The 23,375-nt window shown below is 46.2% G+C and overlaps 1 protein-coding gene across 1 annotated transcript in view; it reads right to left on the bottom strand.

The window, feature by feature from the left end:
• Positions 1–9,136: 9,136 nt before the first annotated feature.
• The window catches only part of STPG4 (sperm-tail PG-rich repeat containing 4), a 48,196-nt gene continuing 33,957 nt past the window's right edge, over positions 9,137–23,375 (bottom strand). The window contains exons 6-8 of the mRNA XM_057742445.1: positions 12,165–12,269; positions 9,284–9,438; positions 9,137–9,239 (exon numbers count right to left, since the gene is read on the bottom strand). Coding sequence (XP_057598428.1) covers positions 9,322–9,438; positions 12,165–12,269 — 222 coding nt within the window. The 3' untranslated portion in view covers positions 9,137–9,239; positions 9,284–9,321. The remainder of the gene's footprint in view (positions 9,240–9,283; positions 9,439–12,164; positions 12,270–23,375) is intronic.

Raw genomic sequence — 23,375 nt, 5'->3', positions numbered from 1 at the left:
AATTTATCAAAAAAAAAAAAGACTCCCATCTGAATCCTTCCCTCGGTCTTTGCAATGATCCCCTGATGACTTAGGGGACCTTGGATGTGTCTGTTCCTGGTGACCCTGCCCATCCCCAGAGAGGCACATTCTCCTTCCCTGGGTCTGCTCTCAGTGTGCACCTGGAGACCAGCCTTGGGGGGTGGGCCATGCCAGGGCACCCACTTATGGGGGGAGGGGTTCCGACCAGAAGCAAAGGGGCACAGGTGAGTGTGGGGAAAGCCCATCTCACAGGGGAGGGAAGTCAGTGCAGGAAGGTGAGGTGACTTGCCCGAGGCCCCCAGCCACCAGGGCAGTGATCGACACACAGGCAGCCTGCATTTGAGAACCTCGGTCTATCTCAGTCTTCCTGGGACACCCGCCAACCAGAGGAGGAGCGTGTATGCTGAAACGGGAATAAGAGCAGGCATATAGGGACACTGAAACTATCGCAAAGAGGAATTGGTCTCGGGTGTCAGCTCTGACACCTGAGATGGGTCCCTTCTCTGTGTGAAGGTCAGAGCCTAGGTGGCTTCCCCAGCTCCCTGTCCCCAGGTCCTAACAGCCCACGCTTTCTGTAACCCTGACTGTGGGCTTCAGCTGGGGCCCAGAAGGAGGGGGCCACTGCAAGCTCTCTCTCTGTCTCGTGCCCAGGAGCCCACAGCTCACTGCCCGACGTCCAACAAGGCCCCCAGCTCAGTGGCTGTACGTGGTGGCCCAGGCCCACCACTGACAGCACCCCAACATGGGGAAGGGGCTTTGACAGCCCGGCCCAGTGCAAGCTGGTGTGAGCCCACAGACGGCCCCTGCGGGTGTGCTAGGCTGGGACCAGGCACTCTCCTCCACCCAGACAGCTTCTCTTCTGCGCTGGGAACACCCCATCCTGGGCCTAGCAGGTCTCCTGTGCCCTCGATGAACTACCCTCCCCCACATCCACTCTCCTCCTGCAGGGCCTCTTTCCAGAATTCACCTTGTACCCCTTATTCTTCAAGACCCAGTTCCCACACCTTCCAGAATTTTCTTGCCCTCCCCCAAGCCCCGCACCTCTCACCACTTACCTTACGGGACCCTTATGCTTTGTCAGAACACCCAGGCTGTACAGGCCCTGTGTGTTCTGCTTCCTGGGTGCAGCCCCCACATCCCACACATCTGGGCTCAACCACACCTACAGGTGCCTCACGAGTGGGACACCAGCTGGGCTTGAGGGAGGCTCTCCCACCACTGGGAGGTGTGGGGTACAAATAAGGATTGAGGCCACCTTGCCCTACCCACTAGCTGACCTTAGCCTTCCTCTTGCCCAGCACGCATATCATCCCAGCACTTCACACCGGTGGTGTCTGGGACGGGGCTCTGAAGAGAGGCCTCAGCCCTCCTGAATCTATTATGTCTGTTCAAGGACCTAGAGTTGGTCTCAATCCATCATATTTTCTTTAAAAAGTTACACGTATGTTTAATCCCATTCTATAAATTATTTTAGAAATACTCATGCATCTTCACCATTAGAATCTTCATCTACACTATAGATACATGGGTCATTAAACAAAACTTTCCAGAAGCTTCATTTTCATTTCCATATAAGATAGGGCACATTTAAATTTCTGGAATAATGTGGCTCCTGGAGGTTTTAACTGGAGCTGTAAGTACCATATGTAAAATATTAGGAGTGTTCTCCCCACACCCAACCCCATTCCCCATAATGTAACTTTTAATAAGCCTTTTTTTTTTTTTTTTTTTTTTTTTTTTTTAAATTTTTGGCTGCACCTCAAGGCTTGCGGGATCTTAGTTGCCTGACCAGGGATTGAACCTGGACCCATGAGAATGGACGCACTGAGCCCTAACCACTGGACCACCAGGGAACTCCCAATGTGACTGTTTTTTAAGTGGTCTTAGAGAGCTTGTTTATAACATGTAACATTTGCAATCTTAAGGTCAAACCTCCAGGAATGATTACTAAAACCAGCACTAAATTTCTTTATCTCCTCTTTTTAAAAACTTTACCTCCTTGTTTTAAAAACTTATTTCATCAGATGACTTTTGTCAGCATCAACACAAAAAATGGCTGATGATATTCAGGCTAACAGCCCTTCCCTAGACAATTCTTTGTGGTTCAAAATAATCAATGGAACTTCCATAATATAGAAGACTTTATGAAACACAGAAGACTCCAAATAGCCAAAACAATCTTGAGAAAGAACAAAAAAACTGGAGCTATCACACTCCCTGATTTCAGACTATACTACAAAGCTACAGTAATCAAAACAGTATGGTACTGGCACAAAAACAGACACATAGATCAATGGAACAAAACAGCGGCCCAGAAATAAATCCATGAACTTATGGTCAATTAATCTATGACAAAGGAGGCAAGAAGATACAATGATGAAAAGACCATCTCTGGTGCTGTGAAAACGAGACAGCTACATGTAAAAGAATGAAATTAGAACACTTTTCCCACATCATATACAAAAATAAACTCAAAATGGATTAAAGACCTAAATGTAATACTAGAAACCATAAAACTCCCAGAAGAAAACCATAAGCAAAACACTCTTTGACGTAAATCATACCAATATTTTTTTGGATCTGTCTCCTAAGGCAAAAGAAATAAAAGCAAAAATAAACAAATGGGACGTAATTAAACTTAAAAACTTTTGCACAGCAAAGGAGACCTATGACAAAACAAAAAGACAACATACTGAATGGGAGAATATATTTGCAAAAGATATGATCAATAAGGGGTTAATATCCAAAATATATAAACAGCTCACACAACTCAACATCAAGAAAACAACCTGATTGAAAAATGGGAAGGAAACCTGAATAGACATTTCTCCAAAAGAAGACACACAGATGGCCAACAGGCACATGAAAACATGCTCAACATTGTTAATCATCAGAGAAAGGGAAAATAAAATCACAATGAGATATCACCTCACACCTGTCAGAATGGCTACCATCAAAAAGAACACAAATAACAAATGTTGGCAAGGATGTGGAGAAACGGAAATACTCCTACACTGTTGGTAGGAATGCAAATTGGTGTAGCCACTGTGGAAAACAGTATACAGGCTTCTCAAAAAGCTAAAAATAGAACTACCACATGACCCAGAAATTCTCCTTCTGCATATATATCCAAAAAGAAAACAAACAAAAACAAAACAAAAAAACAACAAAAAACACTAATTCAAAAATACACATGCACCCCAATGTTCATAGCAGCATTATTTACAAGTGCCAAGATATGGAAGCAACCTAAGTGTCCATCAGCAGATGAATGGATGAAGAAGGTGTGGTATACATACACAATAGAATACTACTCAGCCATAAAAAGAGTGAAATTTTGCCATTTGCAACAACATGGATGGACCTGGAGGGTACCGTGCTCAGTGAAATATGTCAGACAGAGAAAGACAAATACTGTACAATATCACTTATAAGATGTGGAATCCAAAAACTAAAACAAACTAGTGAATATAACAAAAAAGAAACAGATCTACAGATATAGAGAACAAGCTAGTGGTTACCAGTGGGAAGAGGGAAGGGGCAAGGTAGGGGTAGAGGATTAAGAGGTACAAACTACCATGTATACAATAAATAAGCTACAAGGATATATAGTACAACACAGGGACTGTAGCCAATATTGTATAATAACTATAAATGAAGCATAACCTTTAAAATTGTAAATCATTTTGCTGTACACCTGAAACTTACATAATATTGTATCAACTATACCTCAATAAAACATAGTATTCAGTGAGCATCTACTATGTGCTAACATTGTAGTAGGCACTGAGAAATTCACTGATGCCCCAGTAGATCCCAATTGTATGATCCTGGAGCCCACAGTCTAACACTGGCCTCAGGCAAGGATCTGGGAGCTGCAGGAGCACTTAGGAGAAGCACCAACCAGCTTGGGAAAGACTGGGGAAGGTGCTTGGAGTTAGCACATGAAGGGCCAGGGGAGAGTAGTATTTCAGGCAAAAGGCTGCCTCACTTCCTATCCCAGCTACAAGACAGATGGTGTGGTATACTGTCCTCTCAAAGGTGTCCATGTTCTAATGCCCAGAGCCTGTGAATACGTTCTCTTAACACAGTAAAGGGACTTTGCAAACACGATTAAGTTAAGGGTCTTGAGATGGGGAGATTTCTGGATTATCCAGGTGAGCCTGATATAATCACAAGGATCCTTACAAGAGGAGAAGAAAACAGGAGGGTCAGAGTCAGGAGTAGGTGTAATTGTGGGAGCAGGAGTTTGGAGTGATTTGAGGAAGGGGCCATGAGCAAAGGAATGCAGGTGGTCTCTGGAAGCTGAGAAAGAGAAGAAAATATTCCCCTCTTGGAGCTTCCAGAAAGAGGCTCCTTCTGGAACCAGCCTGCCAACACCTCGACTTTAGCCCAGTGAGACTCATTTGGGAGCCCCTGACCTCCTGAACTGTAAGAGAATAAACTTGTGTTGTTTTAAGCACCGAAGGATGGAAATTTGTTACAGCAGCCACAGGGAACTAACACAGATGGTTTGGTTAGAGAGCTACCCTGGACACACAGGTACTCTGCAGTCCAGCTCCCATGCCCAGCCCAGGAGGGGTTGGGGATTAAAAGCCTAAACAGCTGTGACCCTGCCGGGGCGTGTTTCCAAGCGTCCCCTCGGGTCCTGATGAATAAGGGAAGCTCCAGCAACTTCCTTTCTCTGTCATGGCCCTCAGTTACCAGGCAGGACCTCGGAGGCTCTGGGACTTCAGAAAGGGGATGAGGGGACAAAGGCCAGCCCTCATCCAGCCCTGAGCCTTGTTGTGACCCACACAGCTCCAGAGCACTGCCTTGCCGCCCCACCCTGCCTCCTCCCAGGTCGCTCAGTTAAGTGGGGGGGGGCACACTTCCCTGCCTCCTGCCCCCGCCGAGCCCACTCTGGTGACCAGAGGTGCAGTGTCACTGCACCTGAGCCCCCTTCCTGCCTACAGTTCTCAGGGACGAAGCCACACTCCGACCCAAAGCAGTCACAATGCCGCCTTCCTCCCCGGCTGGCTGGGCCTCTCTGAACCCCCATCTTTCTCAGAAGGGTGACACATTTCTCTGGGCTCTGACACGGCTAAGGGTGTTGTCAACAAGGCCACATGAAGCACCTGCTGAGAGACATCCTCCACACGTCCACCCCCTGGGCCACCCCGTCCTCTGGCTCCTCCTCCTTCTGTCCCCCACCCCCCTCATTTACTCGCCGCCCCCAACATCCGGGCCTCCGTCAGCCTGGGCTCCTCCTGCCACCCAGGGTCGCCTCTTCCCTGGGGAGACTGCAGACGAGCCAGGCCATGGTCTGGGTCGCTGGCATTTGCTCCCACAAGCCCACGCAGTCCCTGCAGCCATGAACCCAGAGCCCAAAGCCCTTGCACCTGGCGGGCTCTGTATGCCTGCAGCCCTGCCCTTGGCCAAAACCAAAGATCTGCGAGAAGCCCAGCCAAGGGTCAGGCTGGCGAGAGATGCCTGGGTTCAGGCCCCCGCTGACCTCTCTCTGCGGAATGACCTCCACCAGTAAGGCTCCAGGAACTTACTTCTCTCAGATGATCCTGTCCGGTGCCGTTCTCTTCTCTTAGGACTCAGCCAGATGCTAGCACGGACCAATCTCTTCTTAGCTGGAGCGTGACTTCCTAGGGCAACGGCCCTGTCTTCTTAAACCTTTAGGGGTGGGGGAACTACCTGTGGCCCCTCCCAGAGTTACTGGTGATTGGTGCCTTCACCCCATCTCGGCAGAGGTTCTCAACCTTGGCGGATCATTGCAGTCACCTGGGGGGTGGGGGCTGGGAGGTGGAGGGAACAGTAAAAAAAATACCGGGCCTGAGAGTTTGATGTGATCTGTTTGGGAGCTGCCAGGCACCAAGCTTTGTAAAGTCTCCCCAGGGGATTCTAAAATGCAGCTTAGAACTGCTGATTCTGAACTTATAGAATGTGTTTTCAAGGTAATAGGGATTTCAGAGTAATCCTAGGTGCAGGGACCGGAGTCCAGGCAGCTGGGTGCTGCTCCGAGGCAGGTGGCACCAAGTAGGTGAGAGGTGATGCTGGAGGCCAGGCCGGTCACCTGAGCAACGTGTGGCCCTAGGTCTCCAGGTCTGCAAGGTGTGGGTCCAGAAAGCAGTGAGGGGGGTGCCAGTGGGGGTGAGGAAGGAGGGAAAGGGATAAGAAGAGGGGGAGGAGGACAAGCTGTCCCCATCAGTGCTGTGACTTTTGACATGCTCTGACTTAATGCAGAGGGAATTTCACATGGCAACAACAGATGATATTTGCAGCCAAGAAGAACCATTCCCTTTGGTTGAAGCCAAATTCAGAGGGCAGTTGGGGTGTGTGGGTGGGAGGGGAGAGGAGCAGAAGGATGCTCAGGGAAGCCAGGGCAGGGACCTTGAGAAGCCAGCGTCACAGCGGTCCATGGGGGAGGGAGGAGGGACCCTGCAGGGAAGGCCCCTCAGGACGTAGGATACATACCATATTCTCTTCCCTCTGCTGGCTCGTTGGCTTTTCTAAGTCAGTTTGGACCTGTCTGTCACTGGATGCACACAACAGCTATAGCTGCTAGTTAAACATCCCAATCTCAGAGCTCAAGCTCAAAGTCAACCCAGGTCTGTCTGGTCTCTCCATATTGGAAAGGACAGAAGGAGGCCCTGTGCTTCAAACATTGTCCCAGTTTTAGGCTTGTGGCAGGAAAAAGCCATCCAGCATCCCCCTGATCTATCTGGGAAAGCCCCTCCCTACCTGTACAAACTACTATAAAAAATGCTGGAATATGTCAAAGAGGAGAAGCAAATTCTCTCCTCACCGCCTGGTGCCTGCCAGCCCCTCTGCTGGTACCTAGGGCAGAGCCTCTGTCCCATCACCCAAAGTCACAGAGGAGGCAGAGGCTGCATTACGGGCAGGTGGCAAGACTGGTAAGGAGGACAGGGCTGGGGTACCCCCAGCTCCAGAAAGAAGACAGAATTCACGGGAGCCGAGGACAAAGTTCGTGAACGGACGTGAAACCCAAGGGCATCTGGATGGCCCTGCAGAATGTTCTCCAGCGATTCCACGTCCTGGTGATGTCTCTGCAGGCCTCCCAAACTCCCTTCTCGCAGGCCAGGCAAGAGACGCCCTCCCCTTCTTATTCTGAAAGGGTCTTCATTCTCTTCTAGAACACAGGGGAGCTGCCCTCCACCCCAGTCACACACCCAGCAGAGCTGGGCCCCTGCAGCTATGTCTGCACCAAGGGTCTGCTCCCTCCTTACCACAGCTGGAGGGCCCAGGGGTGGACCCCTGATCCAAGCTGGCCAACTGGATTCTCTCTCCTGGGAACCTGGTGGTGGAACCAGGAGGGGCTGGTTCACATTCTTTAGGGCTTGGGCTCAGGAAATGACATGAGGAGAAAGCTGCGTTAGACCCTAAGCATGGGAAGAAGCCGGCCTGAGGGAGAAGCAGGGGGAAGATGGAGAGAGAGGGAGGCGGTTCCTGCCCGCCCCTGGTTCACACTGCTGTCGGAGAGATAGCCTACCAACGTGCAACAAATCTCCCTCCTGCCCTTGTCAGTGTGAGGGGTTCCCCTAACCTTCCACCTGCGAGCCTCACGACAGACACGACCCCCTCGCTCCTCGCTCTCTTTCCAGAATCGCTGCCCTGAGCACCGGGTACAACCTGACACACTGCTTCCTAGAGGAAACAGCCTCCCTCTGCCAGCGTTACCTTCTGGTCCTGCAGGTGCCTTGGACCCACTTGGAGAATAAAACTGGGAACGAGCTGCCCTGCAGGCATCTGCTGACCAAAGTGGGACAGGAGCCGCCACCCCTGAGGCATCTGCTTCATCTTCCAAGGGGCCGTTTTCTGCGAGGAAGGAACGCAGTGCGCGGAGTGTCTTCCACAAATGCGAAGCGTGGATAAACCCAGGGAGATGATGACCTCCCCTCCCTTGCCGCCAACGCCCACTTTATAAAGGTGTGTATATGACTAGAGAAGAGAGGTGGGGGTTTTTTAAATATAATAAAATATGATTTATATCCGGTTTTCTACTTTTTCTTTTAGTTAAAAAAAAAAAAAAGATTCCTTCCTATTATTGATTAATGAATCTGTAGTCTGCCCATCCTTCCTGAGACCCTGGCTGTCCAGCATAGGGTCTGTCTGTCTGGAGCTCTCTGAGAAGGACTGACTGCTTGGTCTGTGGTCTGGGCCTCGCCCAACACACCTCCCACCCCCGCGCGCACCCTCCAACACTCGTTGGGCCGGGCTCCCTCTGTTCCCCTCCAGCAAGTGTTCCTTCCTGCCTTTCGCCCAAACAGGGTTCCATGCCCTCCACCTTCCTCCCTCTCCTCTCTGCCTATCTCGGCCTCCTGGTCCCTTGGGTACCAGCCAAGCTGCCTCCTGCATGTGGCCGTCCTTCTGCACTCGGGCCGTGCTGCCCTATCCCTGCTCTGAGCGCCTGTTGCCTTCGTTGTCAGAATTGCTCCTCCGTACACCGGGCGCAGTGATCTTGCAATTTCCTGAAACTAGGGCCTGTCATCCCGGTGGAACTACCATCCGCATGACGGTCACCCCTGAGCTACGCATGCAAGGTGACCAGAAGGAGGTTCTTGGCACGGTTTTCAAAGCCTTCCTTGAGCCGGGAACTATTCCAAACTACCTTTCTGGCCTTGTCTCCCCGACAACCCTCCCTAAACTCAGTCACATGCCTTGTTCATCTTTGCTTCCACCCCCACTCCCCAACCCCAGCACAGCACCTGGCGCGGAGCAGAACCTCAAAATATTTTTGTTGACGTGAAACCACAAGTGCTCGTCGGGTTGAATCAATATTGTTCTTTTCAGGGAGTTGAGAAAGAGAAGGAACCATCTGCTGGGATCCTGTCAAGCGCAGGTTAGCCTCGGTTGACCGCCGCCCCCTGCCCCCACTGCCGCCGCGCCCAGAATGTCTCCGTGAATCCGTGAGAAATGACAACCCCAGCGCAGTGGAGGCCCAGCGAGAGAGCCCAAGGCCACACAGAGCCCACCTGACCTGTCAGAGCCCGTCCAGGTGCTGTGAGAGCAGCCCAGGGGCACCTGGACGGGCTCTGACAGGTGTATCTGGAGATACACCCTCTGACAATACACAGAAGGAACACACAATTTATTGTTCGAACCAGGAAACTTCTGAGCGTGAACTGGACATGGTGCTGGGACTATTCCAGATAAGCGGGCTGGGTGGTCACCCCAGGCAATCAATTGTGGTCTGTGGTCAAACCCGCCTGAAGAAGAGACAGAACAGAGTTTTCTGAACATAAGAACTTACTAAAACTAAAAGTTGCGTAGGGCCAAGATGGGTTTATTTTAAAAGCCAATTGTGTTGTTGAAGAAAAGGCTATGTTCTCGGCCCATTTTGGCTATGGTCCGGGGCTGCTTGGGGAATTGTCCTGAAGCCGTGTATGCTCCTGGGCCCGGGGTTTTCTGAAAACACAACAGAAAACAGGGAGTGATGAGTGACACAAGAACCTGGAGCCTCCTGAGCCTGGCTGTGGGCTCAGGGGTGGCTGGCAGATCCCTGCAGAGGGAGGCGAGGGCAGCCACGCCAGCCTGGGCTGAGGCCTGTGCACCCTGGAATTGGAGCCTGTCCTCGGGGCCTAGGCTGCTCCTGTCCACGGCTCTCCCCAAGGCTGCAGAGGTGCTGAGAGAAGGGCAGACAAGCAAGTGACAGCCCGGGGGAGGTGGGCTCACATCCCACCCGCACCTCAGGGCACACTTTCCCCAGGACACCACCCCCTGTCCCTGGGGATGCCAGCGTCCCCCACTCTAATGACCTCAGTCTAGTGGTGACGGGTTGGAGAGGACGGATTCTGAACCCGGGTGGTTGACCTCAAAAGCCCAAACGTGTGTGTTTCCATCATTTCCCCAGTATAGTAGAGTCAGGTGCTTCCCTACCAGGGGCTACGGACCTCAGGCTCAGAAGCATGTACTCTCAAGGATGGACACGTTTTAATTTTGAGAAGTCATGTTTTCATTTTGATGAAATTCTTGAAAAATTACTTCACCAATTACTTAAACAAAGCTTCTCTTCTGTAGTCATAAGATGCAAGTGAATGTCATTCTCATAGACAAAGACTTTGCTTTCTTAGGTTAGCGCTGCCCATGCTGAGGTGCATCCACGTATTCTTGAACACCCCAAAATTTTATCTTAGAGGGGCACCGGTGTCTCTGGGTATGGTGAAGAGAAGAGTTTTTTGGTTTTAGTTTTTGTTTTTTGTCCACGCCCCGTGGCATGTGGGACCCTCGTTCCTCGACCAAGGATCGAACCTGCGCCCCCTGCATTGGAAGCACAGAGTCTTAACCACTGGACCACCAGGGAAGTCCCAAGGGAAGGGTTTTAATGTCAGACAGGCATGGGTTCGAGTCCTAGTCCCACCACCAAGGGCTCAATATGACCCTGGGCCACGTGCTTCCCACGCATCATCCAGAAAATGAGGTTTTGAGGTTCACTGGGGGCCCTCAGGGACAGAGAGCACCACCCGGCAGGCAGCAAGCAGCGCCCCACACGCCAGCTACCACCGCCACCATCACTCCCTATGAGCACCTACTCGTCATTGCCATCCTTCCTTGCAGTGTGTTATCTCTTCAGGAAATAGTGAGAGTGGAAACAGGATTACTAGAGTGGTCAGCCCGGAGTGGATGAGATCAGCTGCCTGCAGAAGCTGCTGTAAACGACAGGATGTTTCCCTTGCCAAAAGCAGAGGAGCAGCCTGGAAATCTAATCAAGTCCTGGCCAGACGTCAAAGGAAGCTGAAGCCCTTATTCGTGCCCTTAATGAGGAAGCAGCATGCATGTGGAGCCCTGGAAGGCCAGTCCCCAAACAGGGGGCTCGTGGGCCTGCCCCCCGCAAGGCCGCCCCTCAGGAGGCTGCTGGTTGTGGTTCTCAGGCTTTGAGAACATCCGGCTCCGTCCGCCAGCCCTGATTTCACTGTCACCAAGCAAATTTCTGGTTGTCTTTGGCTTCTTTCCGAGTTTCCTACAAGGGGAGATGCTCCACAGAGCAGCGGCCCCAGACACCAGCCCCCTTGCTGGACACTTGTCAAAGAATACCACACCTTCCAGCGTCTCCGTCAGTCTCCTGGGATTTTGGTTAGAACGACTCCAACTTCCCGAGGAAGCTCAGGCCTGTGAGCTTGGACAAAAATCTGTGTTTGGATCATGATGATGCCACTGGGGTGTGAGGATCTGCTGAAGGGATCCACGAGCCTCCTGCTGTCAGTCTGTTTTTCATCCTATTGGCGGGGCCTCCCCAGGATCCCTCCAGAGAAGGACCACTCTGCTGCCACACTGCAGCACCGCAGCTGGCAGCGACGGCGTGAGATGGCCCAGGACACCTCGGGGGGGCCGGGGGAGGGCATCTGCAGGCAGCCGTCTCCTCCCCTCCACCCCTGCTCCTCCCAGCCTCCTAGTCCTCCCCGCCACCGGGTGGGCCACTTTCTATGGGGCAGAATTCGTGTTTCTGTCTCCCTAACCATCTCAAATAAGGCTACAAACCAGTGAGTCTGGGGCACTTTCAGACTGAGGTGCTGCCTGGGAACAACAAGGCCATGAGAACGAAAACTTTTAGCATTAAGCAAACAACAAGGCCAGCCACTTTCATAAGCTCCGTGTTGTGCTTTTGCCATCGTTCTTGGTCTTCTCTAGGCTTTGGAGGCTCTCACACACTCCCAGAATCCACCTTCTTTGTGTAGCTCCGTGAATTTAAGCCTCTTCCCTGTCTGTCCCGAGTCCTTGGGGGCAGGATGATGGCTCAGGCCTTACTGGTCCCCTTCGGTTCAATAAAGTGCTTCCGCTGTGACTTTTTGCTCCCAGAAGGCACATACACAAAGAACGGCACTTCTGGATGGGCAGGGGGAGCCAGTGCCCACTGCTGGCCTCAATTCATTAAAGGCGTTTCCCTACAAAGTATCCAGGACATAACACTGATGGCTAGTGACTGTGCTGGCTGTTCTCAGCTGGAGTCACTCTGAGCCTGTATTTGGCCGAGGCCTGGCCGAGTGCGTTCTATACTCTTTGCTGCCTTGACAAGCGATTTTAGTGTATATATACATTAGAACTGTATATAACTCTGCTACCCCCAACACATCCCCAATGCCCACTCCCCACCCCACCGCCAGCCACAAAACCCACAACCATATCTGTACACTTACGGAACAGGCAGGCAAGAACCGAGGTACTCTGGATTGAAAACAAGAAGTAACAGAACATGCTGCAGGTATTTTCAAGTTATAATGACCTGGTCCTGGGCCTTCATGCTGTAAAAAAAAAAAAAAATTTTAAGTGTTTCATAAATAATGATAGGTGATATATTTTGAGGTTTTATTTGTCTTTTATGACTAAACATATGAATCAGTGTGATATGGTAGAAGAATCCCTGGACTGGGGCTCGGAAGGTCTTATTGAGGTATGCCCTGGCACAAGTCACTGTGAAATGGGAATAATACCTGCTTTACCTGCTTTTCCTGCCTCGTGCAGGACTGTGAAGACTGCAGATTAAGTGACCTGTGAAAATCTCCCCTGTCCCTGCTTGGACGCTCTCCCCTCTCCCAGGCCCCCTGCCCACACCGGCAGGCCTCACTCCATTCTTGTCCCTGTTGATGGTGACTTGCTACTCGGAGCTATTAGCTTTATAAAACACATTTATTCTTTCATATAAATGCAGTATATGTTCTCTTAGTCCAAAAAAAAAAAAGGTATTCACAGGAATTCACTGACATAAGTACAATGCTACGAGGTTAACATAAGTGCATGAACACAATTTTAAAAAGACAAATACCTCAACAGAAAAGATAGCAAAAGGCAATACACAAAGAGGAAATGTAGTGAGGAAATGGGGGGGGGGTGCTTTAAGTTCTATTTAAAACAACAATGAGATACTTTTGTGGGGTCAGGAAAGAAAGACAGGGAGGGAGGGAGGAAAACTCAGACGTTTGTATATGACTCTAGTGGACATATTAATCTGATTAGCCATTTCTGAAGCACAATTTGGCAAGCTAGGAAACAGCTTAAAAACAGATATAACTATCCAAAGGGAAAGAAAGAAGAAAGGAGCCTGATTACAAGCTCGTTGCAGGAATCCAGAAGACAAATGATGAGTTCTGAGCCCAGATACGGCAGGAAAATGAACATAGTCCAAACATCACAGTAGATAATATAGACAAAATATTAAACTTTTTTTATTTTCTAGCAATTCCCTTCTTTTCCTCTCCCATTTTCAAATACCTGTGCTATTTCACAGACAAGAGTCTTTCTGGCTTGATGTCTTGGATCTGTTTCTAAGTAACACAGGAACTAGGGGAAGCGGATAGGGGTATGGACCGGCCAGGAGCTCGTGATTTTTGAAAGGGTACATGGGGGTTCTGTCTACGTGGTATATATTTTTTAAGTTTTTACAATACAAAGTTAAAGACAACATATATTTATTATTTTGACCCAGCAATTCCATTTTTAGGAGCTCTTCCTAAGAAAACAATTGAGAATGTGTGCAAATATTTGGCCACAAAGACATACACTATAACACTGTTTCTAAAAGTTGAAAGTTGGAAATAAAATGACCAATGACATATGCCTGGTTAAATAAATTGTGAGTCTTCCACCCAGCCATCCAGGTTGATGAATTTTTATGGACATGAACACTATTCCCAAATATTGTTAAGTGAACCATGCAAGCTTAAAAACATGTGCACAAAAAAACTGGGAATGGAATGTTCACTGACAGTGGTTTTCTCCAGGTGGTAGCATGGTGAGTAAAAATAAACTTTTTTTTGTTTTTCATTTTTTGTTTGTTTGGGTTTTTTTGGCTTACTGGCAGGTTCTAATTTTTCTATGCTAGACTTGAGTGCTCTTGAAATATGAAAAAAAATTATACCTAATGTATAGATAAAGGAATCTGGAAATTGGGTAAGTGAAAAAGAGGATAGGGAAAAATATAAAATGAGCAGTAAGGTTAGAACAGAAAGAAATGTTCCTGTAAGATCCTTGTAACACATGGGGCTGAGCCACAGGTTAGCTGAATAGATTTGGCTGAACAAGCATCCAACTGCAGCCCCTCCTGGGGATTTAACAGCAAGGCTTTCAAAACCCTGTTCTCGGGACTTCCCTGGTGGCTCACTGGTTAAAAATCCGCCTGCCAGTGCAGGGGACACGGGTTTGATCCCTGGTCCAGAAAGATCCCACATGCTGCGGAGCAACTGAGCCCGTGCGCCACAACTACTGAGCCTGCGTTCTAGAGCCTACGAGCCACAGCTACTGAAGCCTGCGTGCTTAGAGCCCGTGCGCCGAAACAACAGAAGCCAAGCCACCACAATGAGAAGCCCACACATCGCAATGAAGAGTAGCCCCTGCTCACTGCAACTAGAGAAAGCCCGCGCACAGCAATGAAGACCCAACGCAGCCAATAGATAACTAAATAAGTTTATTTAAAAAAAAACAGAAACAAAAAACCTGTTCTCCTTTGGGTGGCACAGCAGTATAATTAGGGCTGCCATTCTCAATTATCCACCACGAATCGAGTCTGTTATTATCAACCAAGTACAAGCCTGATAATCAAGAGATGCACCTCATCGTTTTACAACTCATGGCAGAGAGACGAAACAGCACTGTTTTCACCCTGATGCATATGTGGGACAGAGACTGTTATCAGGGCAAGGCTCTCCATATGGCGTGACTTCTGCACTCCCACTGGAGAAGTCAGAGCTACCATAAGAACACAGGCATAGGAAGTCAGGGGAATCTGCACAAGAATGGTTTGTGCAAAGTCCCCTTGGTTTGGCCACAATAAATGTAGGCTCGTGAGCCAGAGTGGCGGCTGAGGCAAAGGTGCTGCCGAGGGTGCTGCCACTGACTCCATGCCTGCGATAGCCCAGCCGTCTGCGAGATGGCTAAGAAATGCTGTGACTTTGCACCCTTTCCCCCCAAGCCTCCTGTGGCTTTCACTTCTAAGCTTCCAAGTCATGAGCTGCTTGGAAGGCCAGGTGTCAGGCCCGGTGAAGCCTTGATGTGTGCCTTTGCCATCCTGCAGTCTCCCTGCATGCTCTAGGGCATCTGAATCAAAGGGCCTAGGACTTGGGGCAGAAAGAAATTACGGAATGTTATTTGTGCCCCATGTGTCCCATGGGATCTTTTAAGTGGGGAACATTAAGGAAGTGGATACAGGCCCAAGTTCATATTCCAGAAGCCACAGGAATCCTGCTCTAAGTGAGAAGTAATGATCAGGCCAGGGTTCTGCAATGGGCGGGAAGCAGCCCCGGCCAAGTCCCCACTTCTGCCCCATCCAAGGACGGTAAGTAAGCAGAGCTGAAAGGAGGGAAGGGGACTTGGGCCAGGATGGCTTTAAACAGGTGTTGAGAAATGGACCCAGGTCAATGGGGGGGGGGGGGTTAAAATAAGGAGGATAGGGAGGGGTAATATAGGGGTAGGAGATTAAGAGGTACAAACTATTATGTATAAAGTGAGCTACAAGGATGTATTGTACAACACAGGGAATATAACCAATATTTTACAATAACTACCTTTAAAAATTGTAAATCACTATATTGTACATCTGTAACTTATATAATATTATATATCAACTATATGTTAATTAAAAAAAAAAAAAAGGACATTTAACTGTGTCCCACTCCTCCCTGAAGTTGGGGATTCTGCCCTCTCCTTTGCTGGGGATCTCTGAGCATGATCCAGGATTTTGGACCACATTACAGAGGATGTGTGGGTGAAGAGTGTCACCCAGGTTCATCAAGCAGTACTAAGCACTCTTGCACAAACTGGATGGGCCATTTCTTAAACCTTTCTATCATCAGGGCCACGCTTTGGCAACTCTGGGTTTCCGAACTAAACTTTTCAAAGACCACTGACATTTAGCGCCAAAGGAGAACAGAATTATCACCTTCCTAGAGTCCCAGAACCTGCTGCCAAAAGAAAGGACAGGAACCTTTTATGGTTCCCATTCTCCACTTCGGGGCATCATTACATCTCAACCCCCCCACCCCACCCCCTCCCCCCCATAAGATGATCATATCTTTCTCTTGCCTTTGAAAAAAGTCTTATCGAATTGAGTTTCTACTTGAAGACAACCTTAACCTTAAGGGATTATACAGATGAATAAAATACTATCATTGACCTAGAGAAGTTCATAGCCCAGTGAGGGACATAGGCAAACAAAAACTCTGTAAAAGAATATATGAAGATGTGAGGAGCTAGGATGGTGTTGAGTGAGGGCAGAGGTAGCTGTATGGCTTCCAGATTCCAAACCAGGCCCTTGGTGTACCCGGCCTGTGCTAGGTTAGTGTCATCTCTGCAAGATGTTACAAAGAGCAGGAGCTTTCCACTTACTGCAAGGGACTCAGGATGTGTGGGTCTCACTCACTTTTCTGGAGTGCTCCTGGGACCCTGTCATACCGTGAAGATATACCATAGACTTGATCTTGGACTTCTTGACTTATTTGGTTCCAACCTCTAATGCGCGATAATGCTCAGTACCATTGTAGGCCTTTGGTAAAAGCCTTGCCACCATCCCACCCTCACCCCCTAATGAACACACTCCCTCTCCAGGGCTGAGAGGATGAGACTGGCTTATCTACACAACACCACTCAAGAAGTGAGAGGTACCAGATGCCTCTGAAAGACTGTGTGAGAATAGATGAAATTATCCCAAGATTTTGTGTATTGAATTATGTTCTCCCCAAATCCATAAATCCAATGAGTTTTTGGTGTGCTAGATTACGTTGAATGTTGAATGGTGTCCCCCCAAAATTCTTAAGACCTGTGGATTTGGAATTCCCAGTACCTCACAAAGTGATCTTACTTGGAAATAAGGTCACTCAGATGTCATAAGTTAAGACAAGGTCATTAGGATGGGCCCTAATCCCGTATGAATGGTATCCTTTAAAAGAGGGGAATTTTGGACACAGAGACATGTGGACAGGGGAAACATCACATGAAGATGAAGGCAAAGATCTACAAACCAAGTAACACCAAAGATGGTCAGGGGACCACAGGAAGCCTGAGAGAGGCATGGAACTGATGTTCTCTCACTCAAAAGGAACCAAAACTGCTGGCACCTTGATCTCGGACTTCTAGCCTCTAGAACTGAGAAAATAAATTTCTGTTGTTTAAGCCACTCAGTTTATAGCCCTTTATTATGGCAGCCCTTGCAAATGAATACATAAGTGTTCAGCTCATTTCTTCTTTCAAACAATATACAAGGTGCCAGACACTGTGCTGGGAGTTGCGAATACAGTGGTATATGACTGCCCCCCAATCTCTGTTATCCTTAGTATTAGGACAATTTTAAGCTGGACATGTCTACCCAGAATAAAGACTAAATTTCCCAGCCTCCCTTGCAGCTAGGTGTGGCCATATAGCTAATTTCTGGCCAATAGGATGGAGGTAGAAGAGGTATATGCAAATTCTAAGGAGCATCCTAAAGGAGGGGGCAGCTCATCATCTTCCCTGCCCTCCTGCCTGCTAGCTGGTCCCATGTTCTCAGCTCTCTGGGACCATGGGTGTGGAAGCCATGCTTAGCAGAGCAGCACACAGAAATCTGATGCTGCAAAATTACCATACCAGCCCTAAACTGCCTACTGCAGGCCCTTTATATGAGAGAAATAAGTTCCTATCTTGTTTCTAATATTGTTACTTGTGGTCTCTGTTAGTGGCAGCAGAACTCAGTCTTCATTGACAGGATAGGTATGTTTCCTACTCTCACGGGGTTTACATTCCAGTAGGGAATGTGTACCTTACAAAAATATGAAGAATGTGTGGAGCATCACACAGAGGACACATATGGTGCCATGAGAGCATGTAAGAGGGTAAACTGATCTGGTCTGAGGGGAAGGAGAAGCCCTTTAAGGAAGGACATTTGAGCTGAGACCAAAAGAACAAGGAGGAGGAGTTTGCAGGGCAAAAAAGCTGGAGGAAGGGTCTGTGTAAGAAGTGATGGGAAGGATTAGGGAAGACCAAAATGGGCAGGGCCTCAGGGCAAGCCTGAGAGGAGACTACGGTTCATTCTAACCCTGTTGGGACAAATGCACTGCATCACAAAAATAAAATAAAAAGTGTATAGGCTCCTGTCAAAAAACAGAGTTAGGGACCTGAAACTCCACTTGCTTGTGACAGCTGCCACTTTGTTGTTTTTTCACATGCGTATTAACACTAAGAATGGTTTTACAATTTAAGTGCAAATGTAAACTGTTAAATGTCACACAAGTATGTCCAATCTTTGAGAGTCCTCAGTTTCCTAAAGTCTTCTCATTTGCAAGCAGGTGTGCTGATTGTCCAAGCCACCTCTCCAGCCTAGCCTGAAGCGGACTCGGCAAACAGTCTCCACTGCTGCCCACGTGAGCTCCCAAGGACCCTCTGCACGGCCAGAGGGCTAGCCCACCCCTGCCACCATCTCTAGCTCCCCGCCTCCATTCATATACCCTCCCATTTGATGTTCACAACAGCCCCACAGGGGAAACGCTATTGCCTCCATTTAACAGACAAACAAGTGAGGCTCAGTGGGATCAGAAACAGATGGCTCAGCCCCTCAGCTGCGGCAGCCAGAACCAGTGACTGACCTTGCTTCTCAGCGCTGGGAGGTATCAGTACTTAATTCTAAGCTATTATCCTTTAAAATCATAAAGCTAAAGGGACCTAGAAAGAGCTCATAGTCCGTCCCTATTGATCCTAGGCACAAACAACTTTCAATGAATCATACTTGAAAAGAGGAAAGGTCAGAGATAAAATGTATGGCCCCAAATGTCTATATACACACATGTAAAACGTAAGAAATATGCAACATAAACTGAAATTACTAGACGTGGTGGTAAAAATAATCTCCCCCAAATTTGGTGGGGTGGATGGTGTGACAGCTAGACCACAGTGCACACACACACACAAAAAACAGACGTCCCAGCAAGGAGGGCAGAACCCTGTGTGGAGGTGGGCACAGAGAGGAGCTAGAGCTGCCTCTGTGGGGATTCAGGAGGAGGTGTGTGGCAAGGTGTATCCAGCTCCGGAAATTCTAGAATTCTGTTAACTATCCGTCTACAGGTTCAGAGGAGAAAGGAGACATGCATGCCGGTGCGTGGGGTAGAAGCCAACCTGAGAGGGGCCAAAAGCTATTCACATTTGAAATTAAGAATTGATGGTACCTCTGGAGCTCTGTACATCTTAAAAACCCTACGACATCTGTAGTTATGTTTGAAAGCTTATATTTTTCCAAAAACGTTACCTACAAGTGAATTCGTCTTTGAGGAGACTGATGCTGGGACCTGTTTTAATCACCTTAACTTTCATGTTTCATTCAAGCAGACGTCCATTTGGCTTTTTTTCAGTGTGACCATGTTTCCTAATTATTTTTCTGCTCCTCACGGAATTTTGAACTATCAACTTAGTTTTTCATTGAAGTAATTCCTTAAATGCAGAAAGAACTGAAATGATCCAGCATTCTTGCATAATGCAGACCGTATGCCATGGATCTGCTATCCCCTTTTCAAACTTCTATCAAATGTGACCCAAACAGATAAATCACGTAACGCTCATTTGTGTCTGTACAGACTCTTTCCTGTTTATCTGATTCTTTCCTTATTCTTTATAGGCTTGTCAGGTTTTAAGAAATACAGAGACATCTTGAAATACTTCTGACATCAAATAAAAGAAACTCATTTTTTCATTTGACATTGTAAGATTTTATTCCTACTGTCAGGAAAGATGCGTCTCTCTCATTTTTCACTTTGTATACAACAGTGAGAAACAATCATTGAAAAGAACCTGCTCAGCGAATCACTGTTGGAAGCCCCAAACCATATGAATGACTGAGTCCTAATGCCTAAAGTAGCAATGGCACTATTTTTATTAAAGTAACAAAATATTTTTAGGTTGACCATTTCCATGGTTCTTTTCTTTGAACTATCATTTTTCTGACTTTTCAAAATTATATTTTGAAAAATTATAAAAGCAATGCAAAAGACAGAAAGGACTCAAACAACCACCCTTAATCACAACACCTCAGCATAGCCATTAAAAGCATTTTGGTGCATTTCCTTTTTTTTTTAATACATATAATTTTTCTTACATTATTTTAATTATGATAGACATACCAATTTGCATCCTGTATTTTTTCACTATGCATTAGATTATAAACATTTTTGGTGCTATTTCATAAATTTTAACAATAACTGTTAATGGCTGTAAAATATTCCTTTGTGTAGACATATAACATTCTTTTAAAATTATTTCCTTCTCCTGAATATGAGATCGTTGCTATTGTTATCTTGCTATTATAAATAATCCCTTGATGATATTCTTTGTAGAGATGAATATTACTGTATATAAATTATTACTTTAGGAGGGTTTTCACACAATGGAATCAGTGTGCTAACAGATACAAACAGTTCTGATAGCTCAACACATACTCCCACCAGTAAGAGATAAGAAAAGCACTGATGTTATGGTCCACATGCCAAGTAGATACTGGGGGAAAAAGATTTAGAAAAACAAAATCTTCCTTACTCCTTCTTACCTTAATGGGAGTATTAAAGTCATCAGTGGGCCCTATACGTTCAAAGAAGTTGTGCAGAATATCTGCTATCCTTAATGCCCGAATTTTGAAATGCATTAGGTGGGAACAAAATTCATGCAAAGTTTTTGTAGGTCAAGAGATTAATTTGAGTCATTTATAAAAGCAAATGGAGGGGTGAGGGGAGGAGAAACCACAAATGACAAGCTTTACTTTGCACACTTTGCTTGGATAAGAATGACTGAGATTTGTTGCAGTTTGTTTTCTGCTCTTTAAAAAGAATGCTGCTGTGAGGGAACTGTGCCTTTGGGTCTTGGGATTTGTGGGACTTAGTCATTATTACCAAGGTGTTAAAAGGAAATGGTGGCTGGTAGAAGTTTCCAATACAATTTTTTTCTGTGGGTACAAAAAGGCCCTTTTTACTTTTGGTAGAACATAGCTTCTGGTGTCTATCTCAAAATGCTCACATAAACACTCTCCTCACAGTCTCTCCTATTGACAAAGCAATTATACTGATCCGTAATCAATTACTATTATTACCTCAGTAATAACTGAAATAGCCAGTAAGTATACAACCTTATGTTGGTAATCTGAAGATTAGAACCATCTTCCAACCAGACAAATCCCTTCCCAGCTGCTTCTCCTGAAAGCCACCTACAACTTGGAGACAAAGTGTAATTCAACAACAGAGTCCCCAGCACAAACAAGAAGGCTGTATTTTTTAACAAGTGATAATGGCTCATTCACATGGAGGGGCTCTCAGGCACATAAGATCCTAGCGGATATTCAAATTCAAAGTCACAGTGCTTTTTACAACTAAAAAATGGAGTAGTAATCTGCCATGCCTTCACATGGCCATCCACTCGTTTTTTGATAGGCTGCTCCTGGAGATTCTAGGCATAAATGATTAACACATTTCAATGAGCTAGTTTTCACGAATGATGGAAAGAAAGGAGGAAGAGATACACACCTGTATGTATCCAACTTTTATAAACTGCCTCATTCCCTAAAGGGTTTAAAGTGACTCAGTGAACATCTATAGGCCGTCGTACTGTATTGCACCTGATCTAGAGGTCAGATTTCTGGTGACTGTAGGTTTCATGTATACCAATGATGAGGCAACCTGTCCTAAATCAACGGGGCTCAAGTGACACCGTAACCTTACACAAAACACATTTCAGAAGAATTTGAGAGTGACACGTTTGTTAGGAAAGGAAAAAAAAAGGAAAATGCAAAAAAAACTGAAGAAAATTAAAGTGATGTCATGTCTGGAGGGAATTTTTTAAGCGGTGGGAGAAATGGAAAAGGAAAGGATACATAGATTTCATTCATTCTTTCAACATGTTTTTGGAGCACTGTACTAGGTGCTGAGGCATCAATGAACAAGACAGTCCCTTCTTTCTTGGAACTTACATTTCAGAAGGTGATTACAAACTCTCTGATTTGATGACATAAACATTTTACATTTCAGACTTCTGTATACAGTATATGAAAACACAAAAATAAAAGGCAAAATCCCTGAAAAACTTCTGCACTATAAATAAAAAATAATGTTAAAACCCCACCCAGTAGATAACTGAGTGAAGAATGTGACCAGAAAGTACGCAAGAAGGGCGACAAGGAACTGGCTAACAAATAAGCAGACTGTGTAGCCTCAGATCCTACAGACTAAATTAAAATAATGAGGTATCATTCTTTTACTATCAAATTAACAATGATAAACAAGATTTATACAGATTTCTCTTCATTGCTAGTGGAGATGTAAATTAATGTAATTTTTTTTAAAAGATCAAGAACATGTATATAATCTCTACTCTAGTAAATCCTATTTGTGATAATCTATAAAAAGTGATTCTCAAGTTTAGAAAAGACTTTATGCATTGAGTCTTAGCAACAGTGTTTTGATCTGAGTATTCAGCATCATTGTCCTTGTATAACAAAGTTGTGAATGTAAACAGAATTTATCATAGCATAAAAGAATTCTCCAAAGAGCTGACCACTTATAAAATTATATCCTATTCAGACAGCCCTCCCTGCTTCACACTAGCATCCACCACTGCACACGGGTCAAGGTTTTTGTGAGTCAGTTTCTCTCCCTCATTAAATGATATTCAACAACACATTACAAATAAAATGCAAATCCACTTCCCATGAAAATGCAAATTTAACTAAATAATGCAAGATTTCATGAAGTTGATGTAAGTAATGAAGTGCCTAAATCACAGGAAAAGTCTTTGACCAATGAGGATTCAGCCAAATGAGATCAATTAACAAGAAAGAAGAGAAGTTGGATGAGGATTATGACATTATTGGCACTTCAATAAAGAATGATTTAAAATATCAAAGAAGACACCCTTGGGAAAACTGATGAACCTTCAAATATGTTTTCTAAAATGTGTTCTTTGTGATTTCATTAGAATGTCAAACATGAAATGAAGGATGTCACTATGCTATCATAAAATATTGCCAGAAAAAATAAACTAAAATCAACACAATTTCCTTTTTTAATATAAGAATTAGTACATAGTTGCAGTTATATTTTCATAATTTTTAGTTTAACTCTTTTTAATTGAAGTATGATTGATTTACAATGTTAATTTCTGCTGTTCAGCAAAGTGATTCAGTTATACATACATATATATATTTTTTTAAAAATTCTTTTCCATTATGCTTTATCACAGGATATCGAACATAGTTCCCCATGCTATACAGTAGGGCTTTGTTGTTTATCCATTCTATATACAATAGTTTGCATCTGCTAACCTCAAACTCCCAATCCATCCTTCCCCCACCCCCTGGCTTGGCAACCACAAGTCTGTTCTCCATGTCTCTCATTCTGTTTCTTTTTTGTAGATAGGTT

Source organism: Hippopotamus amphibius, chromosome 7, assembly GCF_030028045.1.
Source record: "Hippopotamus amphibius kiboko isolate mHipAmp2 chromosome 7, mHipAmp2.hap2, whole genome shotgun sequence".
In the NCBI taxonomy this organism is placed as follows: domain Eukaryota; kingdom Metazoa; phylum Chordata; class Mammalia; order Artiodactyla; family Hippopotamidae; genus Hippopotamus; species Hippopotamus amphibius.
This window is presented reverse-complemented; position numbering and strand designations above follow the sequence as displayed.